General features: G+C 34.0%; 1 protein-coding gene across 2 annotated transcripts in view; it reads left to right on the top strand.

Annotated features, from left to right (window-relative positions):
* The window catches only part of LRRIQ1 (leucine rich repeats and IQ motif containing 1), a 97,032-nt gene that overhangs the window by 37,990 nt on the left and 36,797 nt on the right, over positions 1-22,245 (top strand). For both annotated transcript variants that reach the window (XM_048934619.1, XM_048934620.1), the window contains exons 18-23: positions 1,429-1,548; positions 14,210-14,299; positions 15,144-15,265; positions 15,862-15,954; positions 16,334-16,419; positions 20,160-20,258. In XM_048934619.1, the coding sequence (XP_048790576.1) occupies positions 1,429-1,548; positions 14,210-14,299; positions 15,144-15,265; positions 15,862-15,954; positions 16,334-16,419; positions 20,160-20,258 (610 nt within the window). The remainder of the gene's footprint in view (positions 1-1,428; positions 1,549-14,209; positions 14,300-15,143; positions 15,266-15,861; positions 15,955-16,333; positions 16,420-20,159; positions 20,259-22,245) is intronic.

Genomic DNA, 22,245 nt, shown 5'->3' on the forward strand with positions numbered 1-22,245 from the left:
TTCTCTGCATTTTATGTATCTGTATGTCTTTCATGTTCATCCTTATATTCGCTCTTACCTTAATGAGTTCAGTCCACTTAGTCTCTTCACACTACACTGCACTTATCTTTTTCTCTCTCTATGAACCTTTAGTCTGTTCTATCCTTTTTTAAAGGAGTAACTAGAACTGCATTCCAAAGGTAAGTATATCAGGATTTTATACAGTAAGGCAGTTTACTGTCTCATTTCTTTAAACCTGCTATAATATAATTTGTCTTTCTGATCCCTGTTGAGTGCTGATCTGCATTCATAGATCTGTGTTAACAGATGTCTTACAGTTTAACCTCCTGTATGTACTATTAAGAATTACATTGCATTTGTAAAAACTAATGTATTTTTTGAATGAAATATATTTTTCACCTGATCCCTCAGTAATGCTCTATCTGGCTATTTATGAAGATCTGTAGGAAAAAAAAAAAAAAAAAAGAAAAAAAAAACCACCAATGAAATGATAAGAAAGCAGATCTAACATATATAATCATTTTTATAACAGTGAGGAACTGTGTGTCTTAAACCAGCAATACTTTCAGCATTTTATGAAGCCAGACAATCATTTAAGAAAAATGAACAAGCTAATTGCTAAACCAGAATATAAGATTTATCCTTCATGTTTTAGTGCCTTCATTGTAAAGCTGTTAAATGCTGACAACATTTCGTTTTTCAAGAGAGGTGGTTTTTTTGCATAGTATTTTAAATGTTTAGGGCATATTCCACTCTAATTATGTCAAACAGTGATCTGGGAGAAAGTTGCTGTCTTGAAATTAGTTTTGCTATTTCCATCTATTTCATTATGATCTCTGGATCTGATTCTGTAGGTTGATACATTCATAATATCTTGCTACTTTTTCTAGCATGTAATTCCTAATGTGCTTCTTTGTTGTAATATTCCTACTGGTATTTTTTTTTTATTTTTAAATAAAGATCTTAGACAGTTAAGAGAAAGTAACTGACCTAGGTAAATTGCATAAGAAGTTTCCAAGAATAGCTACTTGTAAACTAAAAGACATTTAGTACAAGTGTATTTTTATTCTCAGTGATTTGGAAGTTAACACGCAGCTTTTTCTTATGTAGTCTTTCCTTTCAGTTTATAGTAGTCCCTCAAGGAATTGTCAAATAATTAATTAGTTGACTCATGTTTATAGTTGAGGGAGTTGCAGGATTCCTTTCTGCTTACTTGTGGAAAGCCTCTTGAGTACTCTAAGCTTTAGACATATGCTGGCATTTAATTTGTCTTGTAGTTTTAAATGTCACATAAAGTTCAAAAAACAGATCATTGAGCTATTAAACCAGGACCCAAGATGTTTTATCTTCCTAATGGGATAACATAGAGAATCTGGATTTGGGTTTGATCTATGACTTTGTATAACATGCTTTAAATTTTTTGTTTAGGCATCTTGGAAGGGCTTTCTTTTGCGAAGGAAACTGGCCAGCGCGCTAGCAGCTGTTAAAAGTGATGAAGTGGATGATAACTACGAAGAAATAAATGTGGATGATTTTGTATCTCATGAAGTAAGCATATCCATTAGCATAAAAATTTCATGTCAACTATAAAGTATACTTATTCTAAAACGATCATGTAAGTGTTGAAAATAAAAGAAATTGAAAGGACTAGGATGTTCAATGTTCAGAAATGAGGAAGTGTTTGATATGTATAACTCACTTCAATGTATTCGTCATGGATTAATTGCTTCCTGCTATTTGAGATTTTCTGGTAGTTATTCTGCTATTAATTTCAAACACACCATAGAACCCCATATATTTCTGTAGTTAAAGAACAAATATATGAGAATAAGGAAACAACTGTTTTTCGTTTGAAGTCCTTAGTTTTTTAGTATCCTAGTAACTGATTATAACGTGTATAAAAATGTCAGCTTCTCATGAAAATGAACAAAACGTACAACAGTAATACATCTGAAAATATAGAAAATATATTGATTCAGTGTTACAAGAATCCAATAAAAGGAAACACCTCTCCAGTAAAAGAGGTGAAGCAGGCTTTTTTATCCCATAGGTAAAGTGCTAAAGATAATGAACAAAAATGAAGATAAATCAGGAAAAAATATTCTTTTATACTTCTTCTGTAGGAAAATAGATAAATAAATCAAAAAATGTTTATTAGTATAGATTTTTTTTTTTTTTTTTTGCAAATTATGTACAGTTAATAATGGCCTTTAAGTTTCATAATGTTGAAATTGGGCTAGAAGTTTTGCTTTCACAAAATAAAAGCAATAAAAGAAAAAAAGAATAAAAGGTGGACAATTGAACTGGATGATTTTGGAGGTCTTTTCCAACCGTAGTGATTCTATGATTCTGTGATTCTGTGAAAAAGAAGCTCCAAATTATGGAATATTGCTGTCAAAACTCTATTAGTAATTAAATTAAAGAAAAAAAAAATTCCACAGGATCAACATTATCATTGAGTAAGCAACAAAAATTTTGTGCCTCAAAAGACATATTCTACATTGGTTCTAGACTCAGTATGCATGGCAAGGCAACTGTTAATTTCCTATTCACATATTTACTTGTCTGAAGCACTGTTCTCTCACATGCTTGTGGGGGTAATAGAAAACTGAATGTATTGTTAAGTGTGCCGTTCATCAGTCTTTGATCATCTGAGTGTCATCCATCTTATATCCCATTAGAAAGTAGTCAGACTTTATAAATAATTTCTGGTGACTTGATGATGGGGGCAATTTTTTTCTTCCCTCTTTCAGCATCTATCTTAAGATTTTCAGAATTGCTATGTTAGAGCATGTAAAAAGTTTGAGGTAGTAGTACCAAAAATCATTTAGTAGACAGGAAATGTGTGTGTTTAAACAGAGATCTAGCTTAAATTTTAGGGTTGTTTTTTTAATATTTATTTAAAAATATATACAAAAAAAAGAACAGTCTCATTAACTGACATTCTATGATCCCTGCCTTCTTTCTAGGGTAATAAAAAGCAGAAAGTGAAAGAACTTACTTTTTTCACCAGAAGAAGTATGTGTTCATACGTAGAAAACAAGGAAAATGCCCTGTTTTGAATTATTCAGCCTGTAGTCCAGAATCTCATATACTTTAAGTTGGTTGAGCCAGGCTTGCTTCACTCTCCTGCCCAAATAATTTGGTTTGTTATGTTTGCTTAACTAAAATTCACATGGGCAATTTTGTTCCATCTGACTGTCAGCAAGATAATCACATCTGTACAGGTGCTCCTGAATCCAAGGAGAAAAGAAAGGAGTGGAGGAGTTAGGAAAACAAACACCAGGTCATTTTAGTGAGTCTTGCACTGTATCACTTTCTGGTGTTGCCATACATCTTTTTCTTTTTTCCAAAATCACCAAATTAACATTTTAATTTGTGCATCAGACTTAAAGGCTGAACAGGAGATTAATGTTGAATAAATTACTCAATCCCTTAGCTTGTTGTGATGAAAAATATAATATCTGTTTTCTTCCAAGTTCTGAATGTGGTAAATTTAAAATGTTTAAACCTAGACAGGATATCAGTGATTAAACATTTCAGTTTCAAGATTGACTGTAAGTAGAATTCAAAAATTTCTCATACCCTTTGATATTTATCTTTTTTTTTCCTCTGTTTCTTTGTTTCAAGCATATTGTGTTCACTAGATTGCACAAAATATGTAGTAGTCTTATGACTGACCTACTGAAAAGTTTGTGTGAAATAGTGATGATTGATATAGTTGTACCATGTTATTAACTGTGTGCAATATAAAGAAATCACATGGGCTTTTTACTTTACCTGAAACAAGAAGTCTGGAGAAGTCTTTGCTTCTATATTCCTCCTTTCTGGCTTTGGTGTTTTTGTAGCAAAGTGCTGAAGCAGAGCCAAATAATGACACATTCTATTAGTGACTATCTCTTGGGCCTCAAAAAAGTGTGTAGGGAGGAGTATGTATTGCTAGGCTAAGAGATCCCATATGCTGGAGTGTGAAGGAAGAACAAAAAAAAATCTGGATGCCATTTTGTAGTGCAGATTTTACTATTGGTTAGAGTGAATGTAGTGAGAGAATAACGTTTCCTAATTACAACCTAGTACAAAAATAGTAAACCATGTCTACTAAATCATAGTTCACTGTTTTGTGGTATGATCATTATTTTTATATCCATATTATGTAAGATTTCAGTTACAGTGATTTCATTCTGTGTTATCTAGCAATTCACAAAGTCGCTAGTGTGTAAGCATCTATTTAAATAAGTCGCAAACACAGTGGTGTAGTAAGTCACTCATTAGGTACCAGTCTTCATTAAATAACTTTTTAATATCTTAATTGTAAACTCAGTGCATCTAGTGCTCTGTGGAAGTTGAAGTTTTAAAATAGCACAGGGAAAAAAACTGCAGTCTTTTCCAAAGATCTATTTTATCCACTTATGCATGTTGAGCAGTGGTATATTATTAGTACAAATCTCTGGCTCCATGTCATGTCAGAAATTGATTGCATGTTATTGAACTGGAGGAAAGATCTTTATCTTGCTCACAATAACATGAATAGTAATCATTTCACCTTTACAATTACTGCTAACTTCTTGTATTCATCTCTGCTCCAATAAACTGCCAAAGACATTCAGAGGCAATTGATGGCATTACTGTTTTATGTCTGTTTTTTTGTGCAGTGTCAAACAGGCTATCCCAGATGAGATGAAAGATCTGGCCAGCAGATGTCTCTGAAAGTATGAGGCTGGTATTTGGTGATATTTTCATGTCTTTCATGTGGACTTTGGAGAATTCCAGCCAATATGCTCCAGAAGGTTGATCTTAGGACAATCTTTCATCAGCAGTCCATCCATGCAGCAAATGTTGAGCTCTACAAGGCAGAGTTCATTATCTCTAATGGATGATACCTGACAATACATTTGCTTGATACAGCTCTTACTTTCCATACCATGCAACTATAAGCATTGTTATTTTCATTATGAAAATGTGGTGTGAGTCAAATGCAAAATGTCACTGTCAGTAAGTTGAACTAATTGACTACAATCACTTTTTAAGACAATTATCTTCTAAGAACTGTGGTCATTGAGCCGACAGTGTGCCCAGGTGGCCAAGAGGGCCAATGGCATCCTGGTCTGCATTAGAAATAGTGTGGCCAGCAGGAGCAGGGAGGTGATCATCCATCCCCCTGTACTCAGCACTGATGAGGCTGCACCTCAAGTATTGTGTTCAGTTTTGGGCTCCTCACTACAAGACATTGAGGCCCTGGAGCATGTCCAGAGAAGGACAATGAAACTGGTGAGGGGTCTGGAGCACAAATTTTATGAGGAGCGGCTGAGGGAGCTTTGATTGATTAGTCTGGAGAAGAGGAGGCTCAGGGGAGACCTCATTGCACTCTACAACTTCCTGAAGGGAGATAGGGATGAGGAGAGGTTTGGTCTCTTCTCCCAGGCAACGAACAGGACCTGGGGAAATGGCTGCAAATTGTACCACAGGAGGTTTAGATTGGACATGAGGAAAAACTTTTTCTCTCAGAGAGTGGTCAGGCCAGAGAGATCATGGAGTCACTGTCCCTGGCAGTTTTCAAGAGGCATCTGGATGAGGAGCTACAAGATATGGCTTAGTTTGTGGTAGCAGTGGTAATGAGAAGACGGTTGGACTAGATGGTCTTTAGGTCATTTCCAACCTTGTGATTCTATGACTCTATGATTCAACTACTGTTGTCCTACATTAGGTCAACATACAATCACATATCTTACTTTCATCAACTACCACTACTGATGGTAACATAGTACAGAGAACACCGTATTTTTGCAAAACTAGGTTTGAGTTTTGTTTAAGTTAGGGATATCTAGTCATACTTTTTCAAAAAGAAAATAACATTTTCTAAGTTTCAGCCAAATTAAAAAAAATAATAATTCATCACAACTTCTTTCAGCAAAAGGAATAAATCCACTGTTCTGAGACAAAGCATTCTGCTTCTGATCTTGCTTGAATAGAATTTTTAAACCACACTGTGTTTGATAGCTTTTAAAGTTCTTGACTGGTTTTCTTCACATTTTTTACATAACCCCAGCCAGACAAAATTTTCTTTTTTTTCTTTTTTTTTTTTTTTTTTCCCTTTCCAGGGCAGCTGGGTAGCAATTACCCATGTTCCTGGAGTATAAAGGAGCATATAGATACCTTTTAAGGCATTTGTATAAGGCAGTGACTTATAAGTCACTAAGTGCACTTTCTTGTTCAGGCTGTCTGAACAACCTAGGCTTCTAAACAACCTAGTCACCTCAGCTTGAGATGAGCTGAGGTGAATTTCTATAATTTTTCAAGTAATTAATAACAAATTCTAGTCTATGAAATCAGCCTCTGAAGTACACTGAAATATATGCGAGTATTGTATTTATCACTTAGAACTTTGCCTAGCTCTAACTTGTCTTTGGGAGAGAGATCGTTCTTTTGTTGTTTTTTTCTTTGTTTGTTTTTTATTTTGTTTCCTTTTTGTTTTTGAAGTGTAGGAGGAATAAAAGCTAGAGCATATTTTAACTCAAGAAAAGTAAACAGCATGTAGAACAATTATTTTTCTTAGTATCTCCCACCTTTTACAGACTTACCACTTTTCCACACTAGACACTTGCAGTGTTTTGTTTCTTTTTGAGATAATGCTGCATGATGTGGTTTGTCCCCAGTTGTGAGCTTGTGCCAGTGATTCTTGTTTTCCAGCTTATGCCAGGAAAATATCGTATAGGTTAGAGGGTTCCCATAACTTGACCAGATCTTGACACTTAAGCAATTACAAGAGCTTGCCTGTAAGTATCAGATCAGAATCAAACTTTTGTATGTTTTGTGCTACAAAGAACACAATCCCTTTTTTAAATGAAATTTGTTATGAAGTTACAGTGTAAATGGAAAAGCAAAAGAGTCTCTGATGAAAATTTCTTCAGATTCATCCATTTCTTTGAAAAAAGAAAAAGGCTCAGGTAACATATATCTTCATATGATTAATAAATGGTATGTTAGTCCGTGGTCAGATAGGTTCTATAGGTCAGATAGATTCTACTTTTTTTAGCAATTATTCTTATCTAAAATGCTGAAATCTTGTTTTCTTGTTATCTAGAAAATAGATATCCTAGCCCTAGAGGTAGGTTTTTGCAGTCAATATCTGATAAAGAGAAACACAGGCACTAGAAATTGTGACCTTTACAGCTTATGCAAAATGCACTCTGATTGCTTTCTGGCATTGCATCATGTGATCTCAGTTCTATAATGCCACTGAAATGCTTCTAAAATATATAGTATAACATAGAAAAGTACAATTATATAATTAATTATGCTTCTCAGTCTTGTTTCTCTAAAAATGGTTGTGTCACAATTGAATAAAGAAGCCAAAACCAGGAAAAAATGTAGAAAAGTGAAAAAAGTCCTCAGTTCTGTGTAGTTTTAGACTCATTACTCAGTCTGAGTTGTGAACTAGGGAAGTGTTCATAGGCGAAATGCATGGCTGGACAGCCACATCAGCCAGTTCCTTTAGAGCCCTGCGTGTCCTCTGGCCCCATAGGTTTGTAGACGTTCAACCTCACGAGGTGGTCTCAGACTTGCTCTGCTCTTAGCATCGGGGGGGATTTTACACCCTTAACCCCTGCTTGGAATTTCTGGGACACATGAAGTGTGAGAAGCCTGAACAGGCCTTGAAGACCAAGGCAAATAACTCTTTAAGTGCCTCAGCTTTCTCTATGTTTGAGGAGGCCAGTTTTCCCTTTTCAGGGAAGAATGCATTTGAGGTCTTAGAGTGGTTTCAGGGGTGGGCTAAAGGAGACAGGACCTTAGTGATGTTGGTGGGAATCTCAAAAGATTTTTGAAAAATCCATTTCTGATGTTTACTTGAACCACTTGTCTAACCTCTGAAACTGAGGTTACCGTTTGCCTATCTGTACTTCGTGTTCCTATGTTTAATAAATAAATAAAGGAATAAATAAATGTAGGACCCAGAGCTTCCTTTGAAAACTGTCAGGCTTAAAGCAGAAATGCTTCCCTGAAAAAAATGTGGGTCATGTAGGTAATGAAAGACTGGTAAATTGCAATAGGTTTCAGACTTGTGGAGTGTTAAGTAAGTATGTACTCAGTTAATATCTTTTGTGAAAGAAGAGTTTGTGAGTCTCTGAAATTTTCATTATTCACTTATTTTGATAGTTGCCAAAATTATTTCTGTTGTTTTGGTCATATGTATTTAGAGAAATCACATCTGTACTTATATTAAACGTAAGAATTCGAGAGATCAATCAATATTCTGACTTATTAATAGTTTTGGAAAAAATTACCTTTGGCAAAGATATTCCCTAATACTGTATTCTGAAATGTTTTTCTTCAAAGATAATTGTGATTTTTTTGAGTAAATCCTAGTACATCATTCTACAATTAGGCAACTACGCCACTAACCTGTTCTAAATTTCCTGCAAGAATGTACTCTATTAAGAAGTTTTCTAAAATTCTGAAAAGCTTTTGGGCTCAATTCATTATTGTGATGTTTCTTAGGAATATGTATGATATGTGCTACTTTTTTGGCTTACAGCATTGGTTTTAGCAATCATGGGAATGAAAGCATGCCCAGCATTCTCTTCCTACGTAGAGGCAGATTTGAAAAGGAAGCATTACCAGAGGTTAAAACAACCCTTATTAGAGTGCTACTTTATTTTATCTTCACCATATAACATGCGTGAAAGAGAACTGCATAGAAAAAGACTGCTTTTTCTATTGCTCACAGTTCTGACATTTGTTCTCTATAAAATGGCCTATGTGTCCTGCCTGCTTAAAAAAAAAAAAAAAAAAAAACCCACAACTATACAGTTTTCTTTTTGTTTTGTTTTTTAATGAAGTTGGTCAGATCAATGCATTTACATGCAGTTTTGGAATGGCAGAAGTTTGCTGCATTGGTGGAATACTGGAAATAAAAAAAAAAAAAATAGTTAGGTCTTCAGGCAGTTCTTGATCACAATCTGTCAACAATTTTAAATAAGCATAGAAAACTTGTTTGGTCCTTCTGTAGCTTCTATAAGAGCTAAAAATTCATTATTTCCTAGCAAGTTTTCAAAAATGTATTACATTTTACAGAATACATTTTTAGCAAGGAATATTTAGGCTTTGGCAGAAATGAAGTCCAGTGCAAATTAAGTGAAATGTTTTTTGCTAGATTTGCACTGGGTTTGAGTGAAATGCACCACAAAATACGCTTGCCAGGAATTAAAAGAAAAAGTGAACAGCTTTCTGCAAGATGAGAGACAGTCCAGTATGGCTTGCCCTCGTATGCCCTTCTCTACTCTGAATATCCACAGGGTTAACATTCAGCATATGAGGCCTTTTTCCTCAACACTCACACTTGCTGACCCAAATCCCAGAGCATTCATTTAACTTACAGAATTTCTAATACTAGGAAAAGTATGTGGTGTGCCTTGCTCAAAAATGGATTTTTTTTTTTTTGAAATAGTCACAGAATGCTGTTTAAAATTCTACTTTGGGTTAAAGTAGCTTTCCATTTGTCTTTTTGTTTCAACAGTTTGATTTATATATCAAATATATTCATCAGAAGATAACAAAGTAGAAAGCAAAGGCATCTCCACTATGAAAAACCATATGCTTGAATTCTGTGAAGAAAACTAGTAGAAAGATTCATCCTGAGTTTTTAATGTATTTATTAACTCTTGTTGCCTATTGTCTTGTTCTTCAGAACTATTTGGAACGTAGAAAAGGCAGATACTTTGCAAAATCTGGTTGGAATAAGGCCATTCTTTGATGTTAAAGACCAAGAATATTATAAATGGCCTTCCTCACCAAGGAAAGCAAAAATCCAGAGAAACAAATTAGGCAAAACCAGGCAGATGATGTGCAGGGTGAATTTTTTGTAAATGGAAAGAATTCTATACACTAAATGTGAAATAATGATGTAGAAGCAGTTTTGAAAATAAAACTGTGGTTTTTTTAACCCTCTCATTCTCAGTACTTATTGTCGTTTCCAGGGACCAGTCATGACTCAGTTCAGAGTGAGTTTTGTGTATTGATCTCCTTTTTTAGCAAAAATATGCTGTTACATTTTCAATTTTATCTTAAAATACCATATGAATAAAATCCCTAGGTAAATATCAACAGGACAATTACTCTGGCTAAACTGTTACTGTCTTGAAAGCAGAGAACGAGATAATAAGAAAATGAAAGTGGTATATGGTAAATGAAAATGGAAAGTGGTAAATGAAGAGGTATAAAGAGTAAATTCTCCCTAATTCTAAAACATAGGTTCACAGTTTTGTCAGATTATTATCTTGTGATTGTGAGGCCTACCACATTTGGAAACATGGGGTAGCTTCAGACCCATATAGACCTTTCAGAGTGAAACTACTTCTTTGACTTCAGAAATAAACATGAATGTAGTAGTAAATATCTGCTTACATAGAACATGCAATCAGACAATATCATTTTATTTGTTTTGTAATTCAACTCAGGCTGCATTTTTTTCTCATTGTCTATCTCAGTAGAAATTGATCTAATTTTTAGCCTTAGTTTTTGGCAAATAAACTTTGCACTAGTTATAATTTAGGACAGTGTTTATGGGAAAGATATGGACAGAAGTTTCTTGAACTCAGTGCTATCTCTCTGAGCATAAACACAGTGAAAGATAATACATTTAAAAATCAATTATGTTTTATTTTTGTTGGCCAGAGCAGATGACAGTGTGGTATATTTTTATAATAGGCTACATATTGGTGCCAAAGATGCTTCTTATCAGTGGATATAATCTTAGTGGTAAATCAGTTTGGGTTTTTTTTGTTCTGTTTTGATCTTGCATATTTCTACTCTTGCATCTTGCTTTTCTATTTTCATTGATATTTCTTTTCAGTGCTTAGAACACTGAAAGACATTTTATAGGCTATGTAAGAAACAGAAACACAATGGAGAACATTAAATTATTAACTGTCAAACACTGGACTAAGAAAGTATTTGTGAGAAAAGTTTCAACCTGAGTTTTAAAAGAATTTTAACTGAATTATGGTGCAAGCATATAAAACAAAAATATTTTATCTGTGCGTTACTTAAGTGATTTCTTTTCCCTGAAATTGACTAGAACTGCAGAATATTACTTCTCATGTTTCATCTTTATTGATTTCTATCAGAAACAAATGCAATGAAACAAATTGGAGAGACAGAAATTCAGATGGCTAGGGTATGAGCTTGACCTGAACTCTGACAGTCCGTCTTGAATCATATTCACTTTTAATGTAAGACATATAAATACCTAAGTCATTCTTGGACACATCATTGCACAACAAAATTAATTTGATTGATATTTACATGAAGTAGGAACCTACCTCTCTACAGATCTATTGGTTCTTCTACAAAGAGAGGAGGAGAAAAATATTTAAGAAAATTGCTATTTTCGTATACCTTAATATACCAGCAAAAATGAAGTCCCATTTTCACTGATTATCAGCTTTGGGATTGCAGGTGCCCAGAGTTGCAGCACAATGACTGTGGTAACAATCAACTCCCAGCCAGCCCCAAACTTATGTGGGATTTGTTGCTTCACCTGAGTACATAGAAGTCCATGGGGCTCCATGGGATCTACTCCTGAGTGCTCAGAGAGCTGGCTGGTGTCACTGAGAGACATCTGTCAATTATTTTTCAACAGTCTTGGTTATCTGGAGAGGTCCCAGTTGATTGGAAGCTGGCAAACATTGTTCCAATTTTCAAGCAGACAAGAAAGAAGACCCTAGCAATTACAGGCCTGTCAGTCTCACTTCAGTGCCTGGTAAAGTTATGGAAAATATTATGCTGGGAGTTACTGAAAAACACCTGAAGGGCAATGTGGTCTTTGGTCACAGCCAACATGGGTTCATGAGAGGAAGGTCACAAGTACAATCACAAATTATGATCACAAAATCACAAACACGATTGTGTTTGTCACAGTATCCTTCTGGACAAAATGCCCAGCAGAGCACTAGACGTAAATATAATGTGATGGATAAGCAATTGGCAGTTAGGTCAAAGGGGCACTTTTGGCTATACATACAGATTAGAAGGATGAGAAGTTTGTGAGCAGCCCTTTTGAAAGGCTCATGGTCAACAGTATGTTGAACATGAGTCAACAGTGTGTGCAGGCAGTCTGGAAGGCCAACCGTGCCTTGGGGTGCATCAGGCTCTGCACTGCCAGCTGGCTGAGGGAAATTATTATCCTGCTTTACACTGCATTGGTGCAGCTTCACCTTGAGTACTGTGTGCATTTTTGTGTGCCAAAGTACAAAAAGGATGTAAAACTATCAGAGTGTCCAGAAGAGGGCTGTGAATCTGGTGAAGGGTCTAGAGGAGCAGACATATGAGGCAGCTGAAGTCCCTTGCTTCATTTAGCCTAGGGAGGAGGAGACTGAGGGGGGACTGTGGCCAATAGCATCCTCATAAAGGGGAGCAGAGAGGGAGGCGCTGACTCTTTGGTGGCAGAAATATAATCTGAGGGAATGGCATGAAGCTGTGACAGAAGAGGTTCAGGCTGAGTATTGGGAAAATGTTCCTCATTGAGAGGGTGATCGGGCACCAGAAGAGGCTCCTTAGAGACCTTGCTGGAGTTCAAGAAGCATGTGGACAACCATCTCAGACACATGGTCTGATTTTTAGGTTGTCTTATGTGGAACCAGAAGTTGGACTCAATGATCCTTATGGACCCCTTCCAACTCAGAATATTCTGTGACTCTATGGCGATGCAGACCTTGAGTTTATTTGCAACTGGATTGCATGCCCATGCTTAAGAAATAAATCTGAAACTATTGTCTGAAAAGCTAGAAGTATGACTTAATGCAATTAAAGAGTAAATTCAAAGAAGGCAAGTTGGAAGGAAGGCCTGATTTCACTGAGACATTTTGGTCAGATTTTCTCCCTTTTTCATAGTTATTCATTTCAATCAATCTATTCACAGACACCTGCAGAACTTGAATATGCAATAGTTTTGTCTCTGCAGTGATATGAACAGAGATATGATACAGTTTTCTTTATCTGAATTATATCAATGTCAGAACTTTAAATAGTAGCTTTTGCAACTGGGTTTAGTGCAATCTTCTAGAAAAAAAATTAAATGTGGCAGTTTTTTTTAATGATTTTTTTTTTTAATCAACTACTCAGTGTTTATCAGCATGAGAATAATAATTGAAAAAGAGATATGTTAGTAGTTTACAAGCAAGTATAACAGATAATTTCATAGCGTGTACAACCACCTGAAAGAGGAAGTGGGGTAAGATGGATAATGTATATTTTAATCATGAAATGAAACAATAAGGAAAAGACTAGTAAAAAGTCATCAGCAATTTCTGATGACAACATAGAATCAGTCTGGATTTTGTAAATAAAATGATAAAAATCCAAATATATTGTAGTCAAAGAACAGAGAATTCCAGAACCAAGGAATCAAACATGCAGGAATGAATCATTTTTAGTGCTTGAAAATAAAAATTCAAATTTTTATTCAAATTTAAAAATTTTAAATTAAAATCTAAATTGGCAAATTGAAAAATGTATCCAATGAACCTAGGTCAGAGTGGAAGAAGAGTACTGGTTCAGCAGTACTCACTTACCTTGTAAATAAGAGCTTTGCTTTTAAAATCCCCAAATTATATATGACCACTAACTGAATTAAATTTTTCAAAATAACTGAAATATCATCCTTCTTTCTCTTACAATTTCAGGGGGCTTGAAAGACCTTGTTATTTGCCAGACTTTACTTTTTTAACCCCAGATTTCAGTGAACACTATTCAGGAGTTCCATTTTACATAGGAAAAATAAGTTTGGCAGGATCAAGCACCTATTTCTAGGTATAAAATACCCAGTTGCTCAAAAAAAGAGCAATTGACTCCTTGTAGTATTTAGGCCTTTAAGTATCTCATGTCTGTATTTTTTCAGAGTTTGGCAGTCATTTTTAATAAATCATGTTTACTAACAATATTGAGATTAAATTCCAAGAATTTGAGATATAGAGATGCGTTTTAACAACAACAAAAAATAAAATAAAAAAATCTGATTTTTTTTAAATCACAGAGTACAGCATAGCATCTTCAAGAGTGTTTTGAGCATGATTACTCTGCAGGTGGCAGTTCTGATATATGATGTGAAAACACTTGAAACAGTACACAAGACAGTTGAAAAGAGACTTTGTAAAAGTTATCAAAACTAAACTGATTTTATCAGCGCACTATTTGACTTTACTCATTTGTACAGGCTGCAATAGGGTATGAATGGCCAACTCCAGATTGCACCCGTTTCCCTTCACAAACACTCCTGATCTCAAACCAGCTGCACTGGACAAAGGTAACGTCACAAAACTTGTTACTTGTCAGTCTTTATTCATTTCTTAGGGATATGGTCTTCAGTCTTCATTCCTAAAGGTATGCTATTCTGCAGTGATTAATATGAAAATCTATTGACACGAGAAAGACACAGTTACTTTTAGAAGTCTCAGACTTCCTCCTCATCCCCAAATGTGATTTTTCTTTCAAATATTCTTTCATTTGTCTAAGTTTTTCTTTATTTTGGATTTATTTCAAGACTTTACTTCACGGTAGCAGAAAAAAAAAAAAAAAAAAAGATGTTCTTCATCTGTACGTTTGGCAGTAGATTAAAAATTGCTAGTTGACACAGTACTTTAAAGTACTAGGATCTGCATTATATGACAACAGCTGAATGTTTTCAGAGCAGCTAAAGGTCATTGAGCTGTAATGTCTGCTAGTTGCTTGATAAACTGAAGTTTTAACTTTTTGTTTTCTTAGGGCTTTTTTTTTTCCTTGTTCAAGCATACTATTCCTAATGTTTTATCTCCTACAGTTAAAATAAAGAAGTCTTACAAATGTATAATTCATTATATTTTAGGACTTTAAGTATAACTGAAGTCACCTTTTTGCCCTGTTTATTTAGTTGAAGGTAAGTTTCCAATGGTCATTGCACTACTGAGAATCCCTCCTGTTGCAGTAATAGATTGCAAACTCTTTCAGATTTACCTTCACATTTTGGAGTCCTAGATGTATATAGTCTCAGTCATGCTCGGAAGTCTGTTCACATGGATAACTTTTGTTTTTTGAATAATTGTTTTCATGACTTGTGACAAATTGCAGGAGTTACCAACTGCATTTTTTTTTATTTTTTTTTTACTGAGAAGCATGCTAGGCCTTCAGATTCCAGTGAACGTTTAGATAATTTGCAATTGTCACCACAAGCACCTTGGCAGTGTATTGACAGACCATATTCATACTCAACGGAAAATACCCACTGTCACAGAAGGTAAGTAAAGTATTTGAAGGTGGGGGGAAGGACTAAAGAAGGGGGAGGATGCTGGTTTTTTATCCCATTCTGATTAGTTGATTTTTATTTTATAGACATCATACGGAAGAGAAATTAAGACTGTTTTTTGATGCTTTTTTTAAAAATGATATTACCTTAAAAACTAGCTATCTTAAGTGTAATTATAATTTTTCATTAATTAAGCATATGTGGATATACACATACATTTTATGTGTTTGACTATAATTCACAAAAAAAAAGAGTTTGTATAATAACATGTAGATGTTGAAATACATATTTCTAAGACTAGATAAAGATTAAAAGGGATTTCTTACACAGCTGTATTCTTTTGGAGAGAAAGGACTGAATTATTATGCTTTGATTAATTGAAATGCAAACATTTCAGATTAATGGCAGTCTTTTATTAGTCTCTGAGATAAAGTTTTCTTGGAGTATTAAAATAGATTTGTTTTGTATTATGTCCAAGCTTCCAAAGGCACAAACAACATACATAATAATAAAAGCTGCAAAATAGTCACACAATACCCTTTCTTATGAATCAACCTTTAAATATTGCTCCTATAATTTGTTTTCAGTTCAGAGAAGGGAACAATGTCACAGAACTCTGACTTAAAAGAAAAAAAGTTTTCATTCAGGTCTGATAAAGAAGAGAAAATTTCGGAAGAATGGTATGTTAAACTTCTGTTTCTTTTTTTTTTTTTCTTCTTTTTTTTTGTTATTTCCTTCTGGTAAGAGATCTGGTAGGAAATAGGTGCAGTACATTTGGCTGTCATACCTTGCTTATTTTATGTTCCACTTTTCAAGAATCCATTTTCTACCAAAGTAAAAGTTACTGCAGTTTCTTTTAAAAGTGTCTAAGAAACCAGCTTTATACATTATAATTTTAAGATAAGCATTGCAGGAATCTGTATAATTCGTAATATTTTTTACTATGCATACAAAGTACTAAAAACTTACACTCTTTTTGAAAAGTGCATTATAAAATGCTTTGCAGGTGATCTAATGTAATATATGTGAAGTGTTTAGTATGTTATTTCCTTCCCATAGGGGTTTTAAAGATATTTCTACTGCACAACTAATGCTGAAGAGGGCCCATAAAATGAAGCCCAGAAAATACAGTAATAAAAATGTGGGTAAGTCAACACATAAATAATTATTGTAGTAAGTAGATGTTTCTATTCTTAAATCTCAAAATAGAGCATCTCTTTTAAAAAAGTTGCTTGTACAGCATTAAACATTAATTTGAATAAAGGGGAATGTGATTTAATAAAGACAGGTTACACTTTAAATGTCCATAAAGACATCATTTTCTTTCAGGGATAAATTACTCATTTTTTTTATAAATTCTGATAAAAATGAGTATTTTACAGCTGTATTAAACAGACTTTGTCTTTTTTCTCATGTATCTCTTCTCTTTATATATATATATATATCTTCTAGAATTTGTACTTCTTATATTTTTCTTATGATAGATTCAAGTTAAAATTATTTACTTACTCAGGTTAATTTTGCATTTATTTCCTATGATTAAAATGTTGTCCTTAGAATAAAATTTGTGTAGTATTATTCATATCTCCATAACAAGGTTGTGTGATTGTGCAAGAACTTTTGCCCCCCCCCCAAAAAAAAAACCAGCCGGATATAACTGGTTTAATCTTGGAAAAATTTTTGCTTATCATGGATGCATAAAATTCTTTAGAAATTCTAACGAAAATTCTAAACAGAGCAGGCATTACTACATCTTGCTGTGCTTAAAAAAACTGTCTATAATTTGTAACAATTCTAAATTTCCTGAAGATGCATTAGCACAGCAATACAGAATTTCTTACTTAACTTTGAATTTCTTAGGTTATTTGGATTTTATATTAGACTCTGAAAGTGAACTTTTGTTCCTTTTAAGATATCTGGAAGCCTTGTCTGGCTTTCAGCTGGTGTCTGCTACACTACTGTATTACTTAGTGTTTATCCTTTTCCTCTCCAAAGGAAAACTCTCTTACCAGTGACTGACAGCATGAGATGGTAATTCTTGCTACCATAAGAGTCTTAAAAAAGGCAAAAGCCAGCTGGAGAGGACCTCAACTCCTAGAACCAAAGGAAAATGATTAAGATGTTTCATAGGAGTCAGCAAATAATTTTTACTTTGAGTTTAGAATTTAAGGCAACAGAGCAACACAAAACAAGCAAACAAAACAACTAAGACCAACAACCACAGAAGTATAAAACCCAGAACCCCAGAACAGATGATCTCACTATACAGTATAATTTGTTAAATTAACAACAGTCAAAATAAAAACCTGGGGGACTATATTATTTCTTATTACACGTTAAGTAAATGACCATTAATCTATATTTTTCTAGTAGCAGAAATGAAAAGCTACTGGTGTTGTTGATATGTATTCCACGTAGCAGTATAATCTGGGAATTCAGACCTTGGATGAGAATCCCATGGTTCTAATTGCTGTTCAGTTATGGAACAAAATGCAGGCTTTCTTACATATGAATTTACAAATTGAATTTTCTGTTAGATGCTCATCTGTCACAATGCTACTTTGCTTTATCAGCTCTTTAAAGTTGGTACAAATACATGCTAATGTTTTTCTATGTTTTATGGCAAGCTTTGAATTTTTTCAGTTTCACATATTGCCATGACATTGTTTAGTAAATGTGGCAGATCAGGCAGTAACTATTCTCTCCATATTGTTTCTATAATATTTCTTGGATTTGTCCAACTAATATTCTATATTTGAAATCTGCCAGACAATGTGTATTAAATTATGTCCTTGGTTTCTAGATTGCCCACACAGATAATTGTCTAATAAGCCACACTTAAATGAGTATGCAAGAATCCAGGAATATGTTTATATGATTTTGAACTATTGCACACTTTAACAGTTCTCTGTGTGAAATCTGAAACATTTGATTGCTTGTCATCAAAGCATACATACAGTTCATTTCCCCATCTCTCTCAGAGACTGAAAAGCACCGGTATTATAAACTAATCTTTGTAATATTGCCTACATTTGGGACTAGATAAAGAAAAAGGCTCATTTTTAATAACAAAAGAGCTGTAGGCAATGGATGAGGTGATCTAGGTAGGTACAAATTCAGTAGTCTGGCACTGAGTTAAATCCCTAAAGATTATTTCACAAAGACCCAGAGATAAATCTTCTGATAGAAATCCTCTAGTAAAACATTTTCCATCATTTCCCTCTGTTCTCAGTTCATGTATTTCTGATGTCTTTGTGCACAAGTAAATATTTGAGAAAAGTAGAACAATTCTAACAATTTCACATGACTTCACTTGAAAGTCCTTGGTATAGATTAATTTTGTACTGGCTGGATTTTTCAGAATTGAATGGTAAGCTTGATTAAGGGAAAATGACATTTCAAAAATGTATTGGAGCAACTTCAGTAGACCATCATAGGAAAACAGTGTGCTATTGTAGAAATTGCTTTTTTACTTGAAAATGGTTGGGAATGCTCAATTACATTCCGTATTAAGATATTTTAGTCAATTTTGAAACGTTGTATTTGGTTGCCTGTGGAAGAAAGACACTGTCTTTCATTTTAGTGCAACTACCTTTGTATCTTAGAAGTCCTTTTGTCAATTCTGTATCTTATCAACAGCGTCTCCAAACATATTGCACTCTAATCCATGTGTAGTATTCATATGACCATCTATATTACATGTATGAAAATATTAATTTGTACTTCAGTTACAATATCTTTGTAACTTCTGTCATTTAAAAGTTCAGACAAAACTTTTAAAATATAGCATATTATTATTTTAATACTTCTTTTTTTTCAAAATCTTACTTCAATCTACTGTCTCAAACGTGCTACTCTGAAGATCACAAACTTACTACAGATTTATTTTTTATTTGAGATGAATGCCGAAACAGATGTAATTAGTCCTTATGTGCAAAATGAATATATCTATAAAGCTAGTAATCCAGTTATAAGTGATTTTAATATTCTCACCTTAAAATTAATTGAGCTTATTTACTGTACTTCTTCAGTCTCCCTGATGTGTCATTGAGTCTCCCTGATGTGGTTAGTAAAAGTGGGGTAAAATGACTTCAAATCTGGCATCTTCTGAATTAATTTGGGAGCTGCAAACATCACACAACAAGAAGAGAAACTTTTTCCTAGACAACTGGAGTTTAAAAAAAAGTCTAAGGTGTCACTGGTTCTGCCTCGGGAAGTAGGCATGGACTAAATTACTTTCATCGATATTTTCAACTATGTTCTAGTTAGTCTGCTTTGCTGCTTTGTGAGAAGTTAGCACTATCAGAACACACAGTTCAACAAAAACTGCTGCACTATGGATTACCAAATATATATGTGTGTGTATATGTATATATATATTTTTTTTTTCCCAATGTCTTTACTTCTGTAAGGATTGGAAAATGGTTATCTTATTGTCTGCATGTTTAGCCTCAAAACATAACTAATAAACTGCCTTCTGTTAACATTCTTTAGGTATAAGTAACTTGATTTAGACCACTGAATACTTACGGACCAAAGCTTTTAGAAATAGTACTTGTCATATATTGAGTTCAAAGCTTGAGTTTCAAGCTTTAAAAACAGAATTTTGAAATATTTTGTGCAAATTTATTGAAATTATTTTCAATTTTGAGATAAGCTAGCAAAATAAGGATCAATGGTGTTAAATTCTGGTAGGATAGTGAGCTTGAGTCTCAGTTACACATGTATTTATGTAGCTTTTTTTTAGAAAATGCAACCTACTGTGAATATAAAACCAACGCTTAAAGGTCTTTTCAATTATTAAGTGTCTAAAAGGTGAAAAACTGCTTGAAGGAATGAATGAGCCAAGACTGACCTTTGATTTTAACTTGTTCTTTTCGTCTAGACCCAGCTGTGCGCCTGGCGTTGTTCAAAAAAAATGAAAATAAACATCTCCATGTGAAACCACCAAAGATACAGTCTGTAAAAGCTGGTTACTTTGAAGGTATGAGCAAGAATTTCACTTTGTCTGTATGCATATAAGCATATATGTCCCCTAATGTCTTTTAAACAAGTCTACTTGAAATATACAACAATATGAAGAAATTGAAGAAGGTAGGATTTTAAGGTCCTTATCAATTCCTCAGTGTTTCAAGTTACAGAAGTGAAGAATTTCAATTTCAATTCATTTGAGGGAGTGTGTTCCAAGATATTAATTCATAATGAACTGGCACACTTTTTATTTATTTATTATTATTACTAATTTACTTTCAAGGACATAAAAGCATGCCACAGAGGAATGAAGTAGCTAATTTTGTAAATGAAATATAACTTCAAATTTTTCATTTCATAGTCATCTTTTCTCAAGGTAGCCATTATACCTGATGATTGATAACGTTTTTTAAAAGCAGTTATTTTGACAAATATTCTCTAAAAATCCAACATTTGACAGAAGACAAAAAAAAAAAAAAAAAACTTGAACATGCAAATGTGTTTACTTCAACAAGCAAAAATGATTTGCTTTCCAAAAATCCATACATGCTAATTTAGTTCATTAACTTATGAGATTACTGATAAAGCTCTTTGGTTTCAATACATGTGAATACAGGTGAAAATTTAAAATACTCTTCTGTTGAGAATATGAGCATTTCTAGAGCTCTTTTTTTTGCTATTTTCATTCCTTGTGCAACTCAATTCTGTATTCAGAAAAGTGCCACCTTTGCCATTTTATCATTTTTTATGACATAACTATACAATACCTTACTTATTCCCAATTCTGTAAGGCAAAAGAGAAACAAGATAATTCACATTTACTGATTAGTAAAAGAAGTTAAACCTGAGACAGGTATGCAACTGAGCTGAGTATATCTTAAATGAATTCTGTCAATGAACTTAGTTATATGAAGGGCCAAATTTGTCTCACATTCATGAGTCCATACTCAGATTTAGCTGGAAACAGTTCTTGTGAAATTCTGAAGAGGAAAGATGTGTGTGCTTCTCTGTTTTCCTTGCATTCAAGCACGAATTTGTATAAAATCTGGAGTCTATATATGCGAGGCCTGATTTACCATTTCATAGACTAAGTCAGAATCACAGAAGGGCTTGGGTTGTAAGGGTGCTTAGAGATTATCTACTTCAATTCCTCTGCCATGAGCAGAGCTGCCACCTACTAGATCCAGCTGATCAATTTCCATTGAGTTTCATCTGTTCCAGTGGCATATGTTTATATGCTACCATTTGTTGAAGTCATCGTGTGCTGATGATGGACATGCAAACTGCTTCTGTGTCCTTTCAACCATAAGCATGATTGTTCAAAGCCGTATCAAAGAGAGAAACTTGATCCCAGACTAAGAACCTGTCTTTAGCCTAGCTTTCCTGCCACTGGTTTATCTGTTTCTGCCTGTAAACGTTTTCTTCATTGTGGAAAGCCGATACATATATATACTAAAAATCATAGAAATTGTTTTTTTAATACATGGAGAAAAGGCACTGTGGCAGATTAGATATCAAAAGGCAAGTGCTGTACTGGCAATCTTGAACTTTGTCTTTCATTTCAAGAATGATTATACTTCTTTGGACAGCTAATAAGCATGACTTCTTTCATCAACTTTATATAAGATGCTTATTTACATGCTATCTGGTGAGCTTCAAGAAGACAAACTGTTCTGTTTGACCAAAATATGAGATTGTCCTTTTACCTGAGGCATTGCTACTACAGATAGCATGGTCAGTAAACACCAGAATGTTTATCTGAATCTAAAGTGCAGTACAGAGCATTAACTGGCATACCTCTCAGTCAGAATTCAGATATTTTAAAGTTAGAATTTGGATAACATCTTACATGTTATCTACTTCAAATCAAAGGACTTGCGTGATGATTTCAGAGTTATGTCACCAGTCATTTCTGCCCTCGCTCACAGAAAAATTTCCTTCCTATTTCACCTCTCTCACTTTTTAACCATTTCTTCCTCTTTTTCCTGGAATAAATTTCT

Source organism: Lagopus muta, chromosome 1 (genome assembly GCF_023343835.1).
Source record: "Lagopus muta isolate bLagMut1 chromosome 1, bLagMut1 primary, whole genome shotgun sequence".
In the NCBI taxonomy this organism is placed as follows: domain Eukaryota; kingdom Metazoa; phylum Chordata; class Aves; order Galliformes; family Phasianidae; genus Lagopus; species Lagopus muta.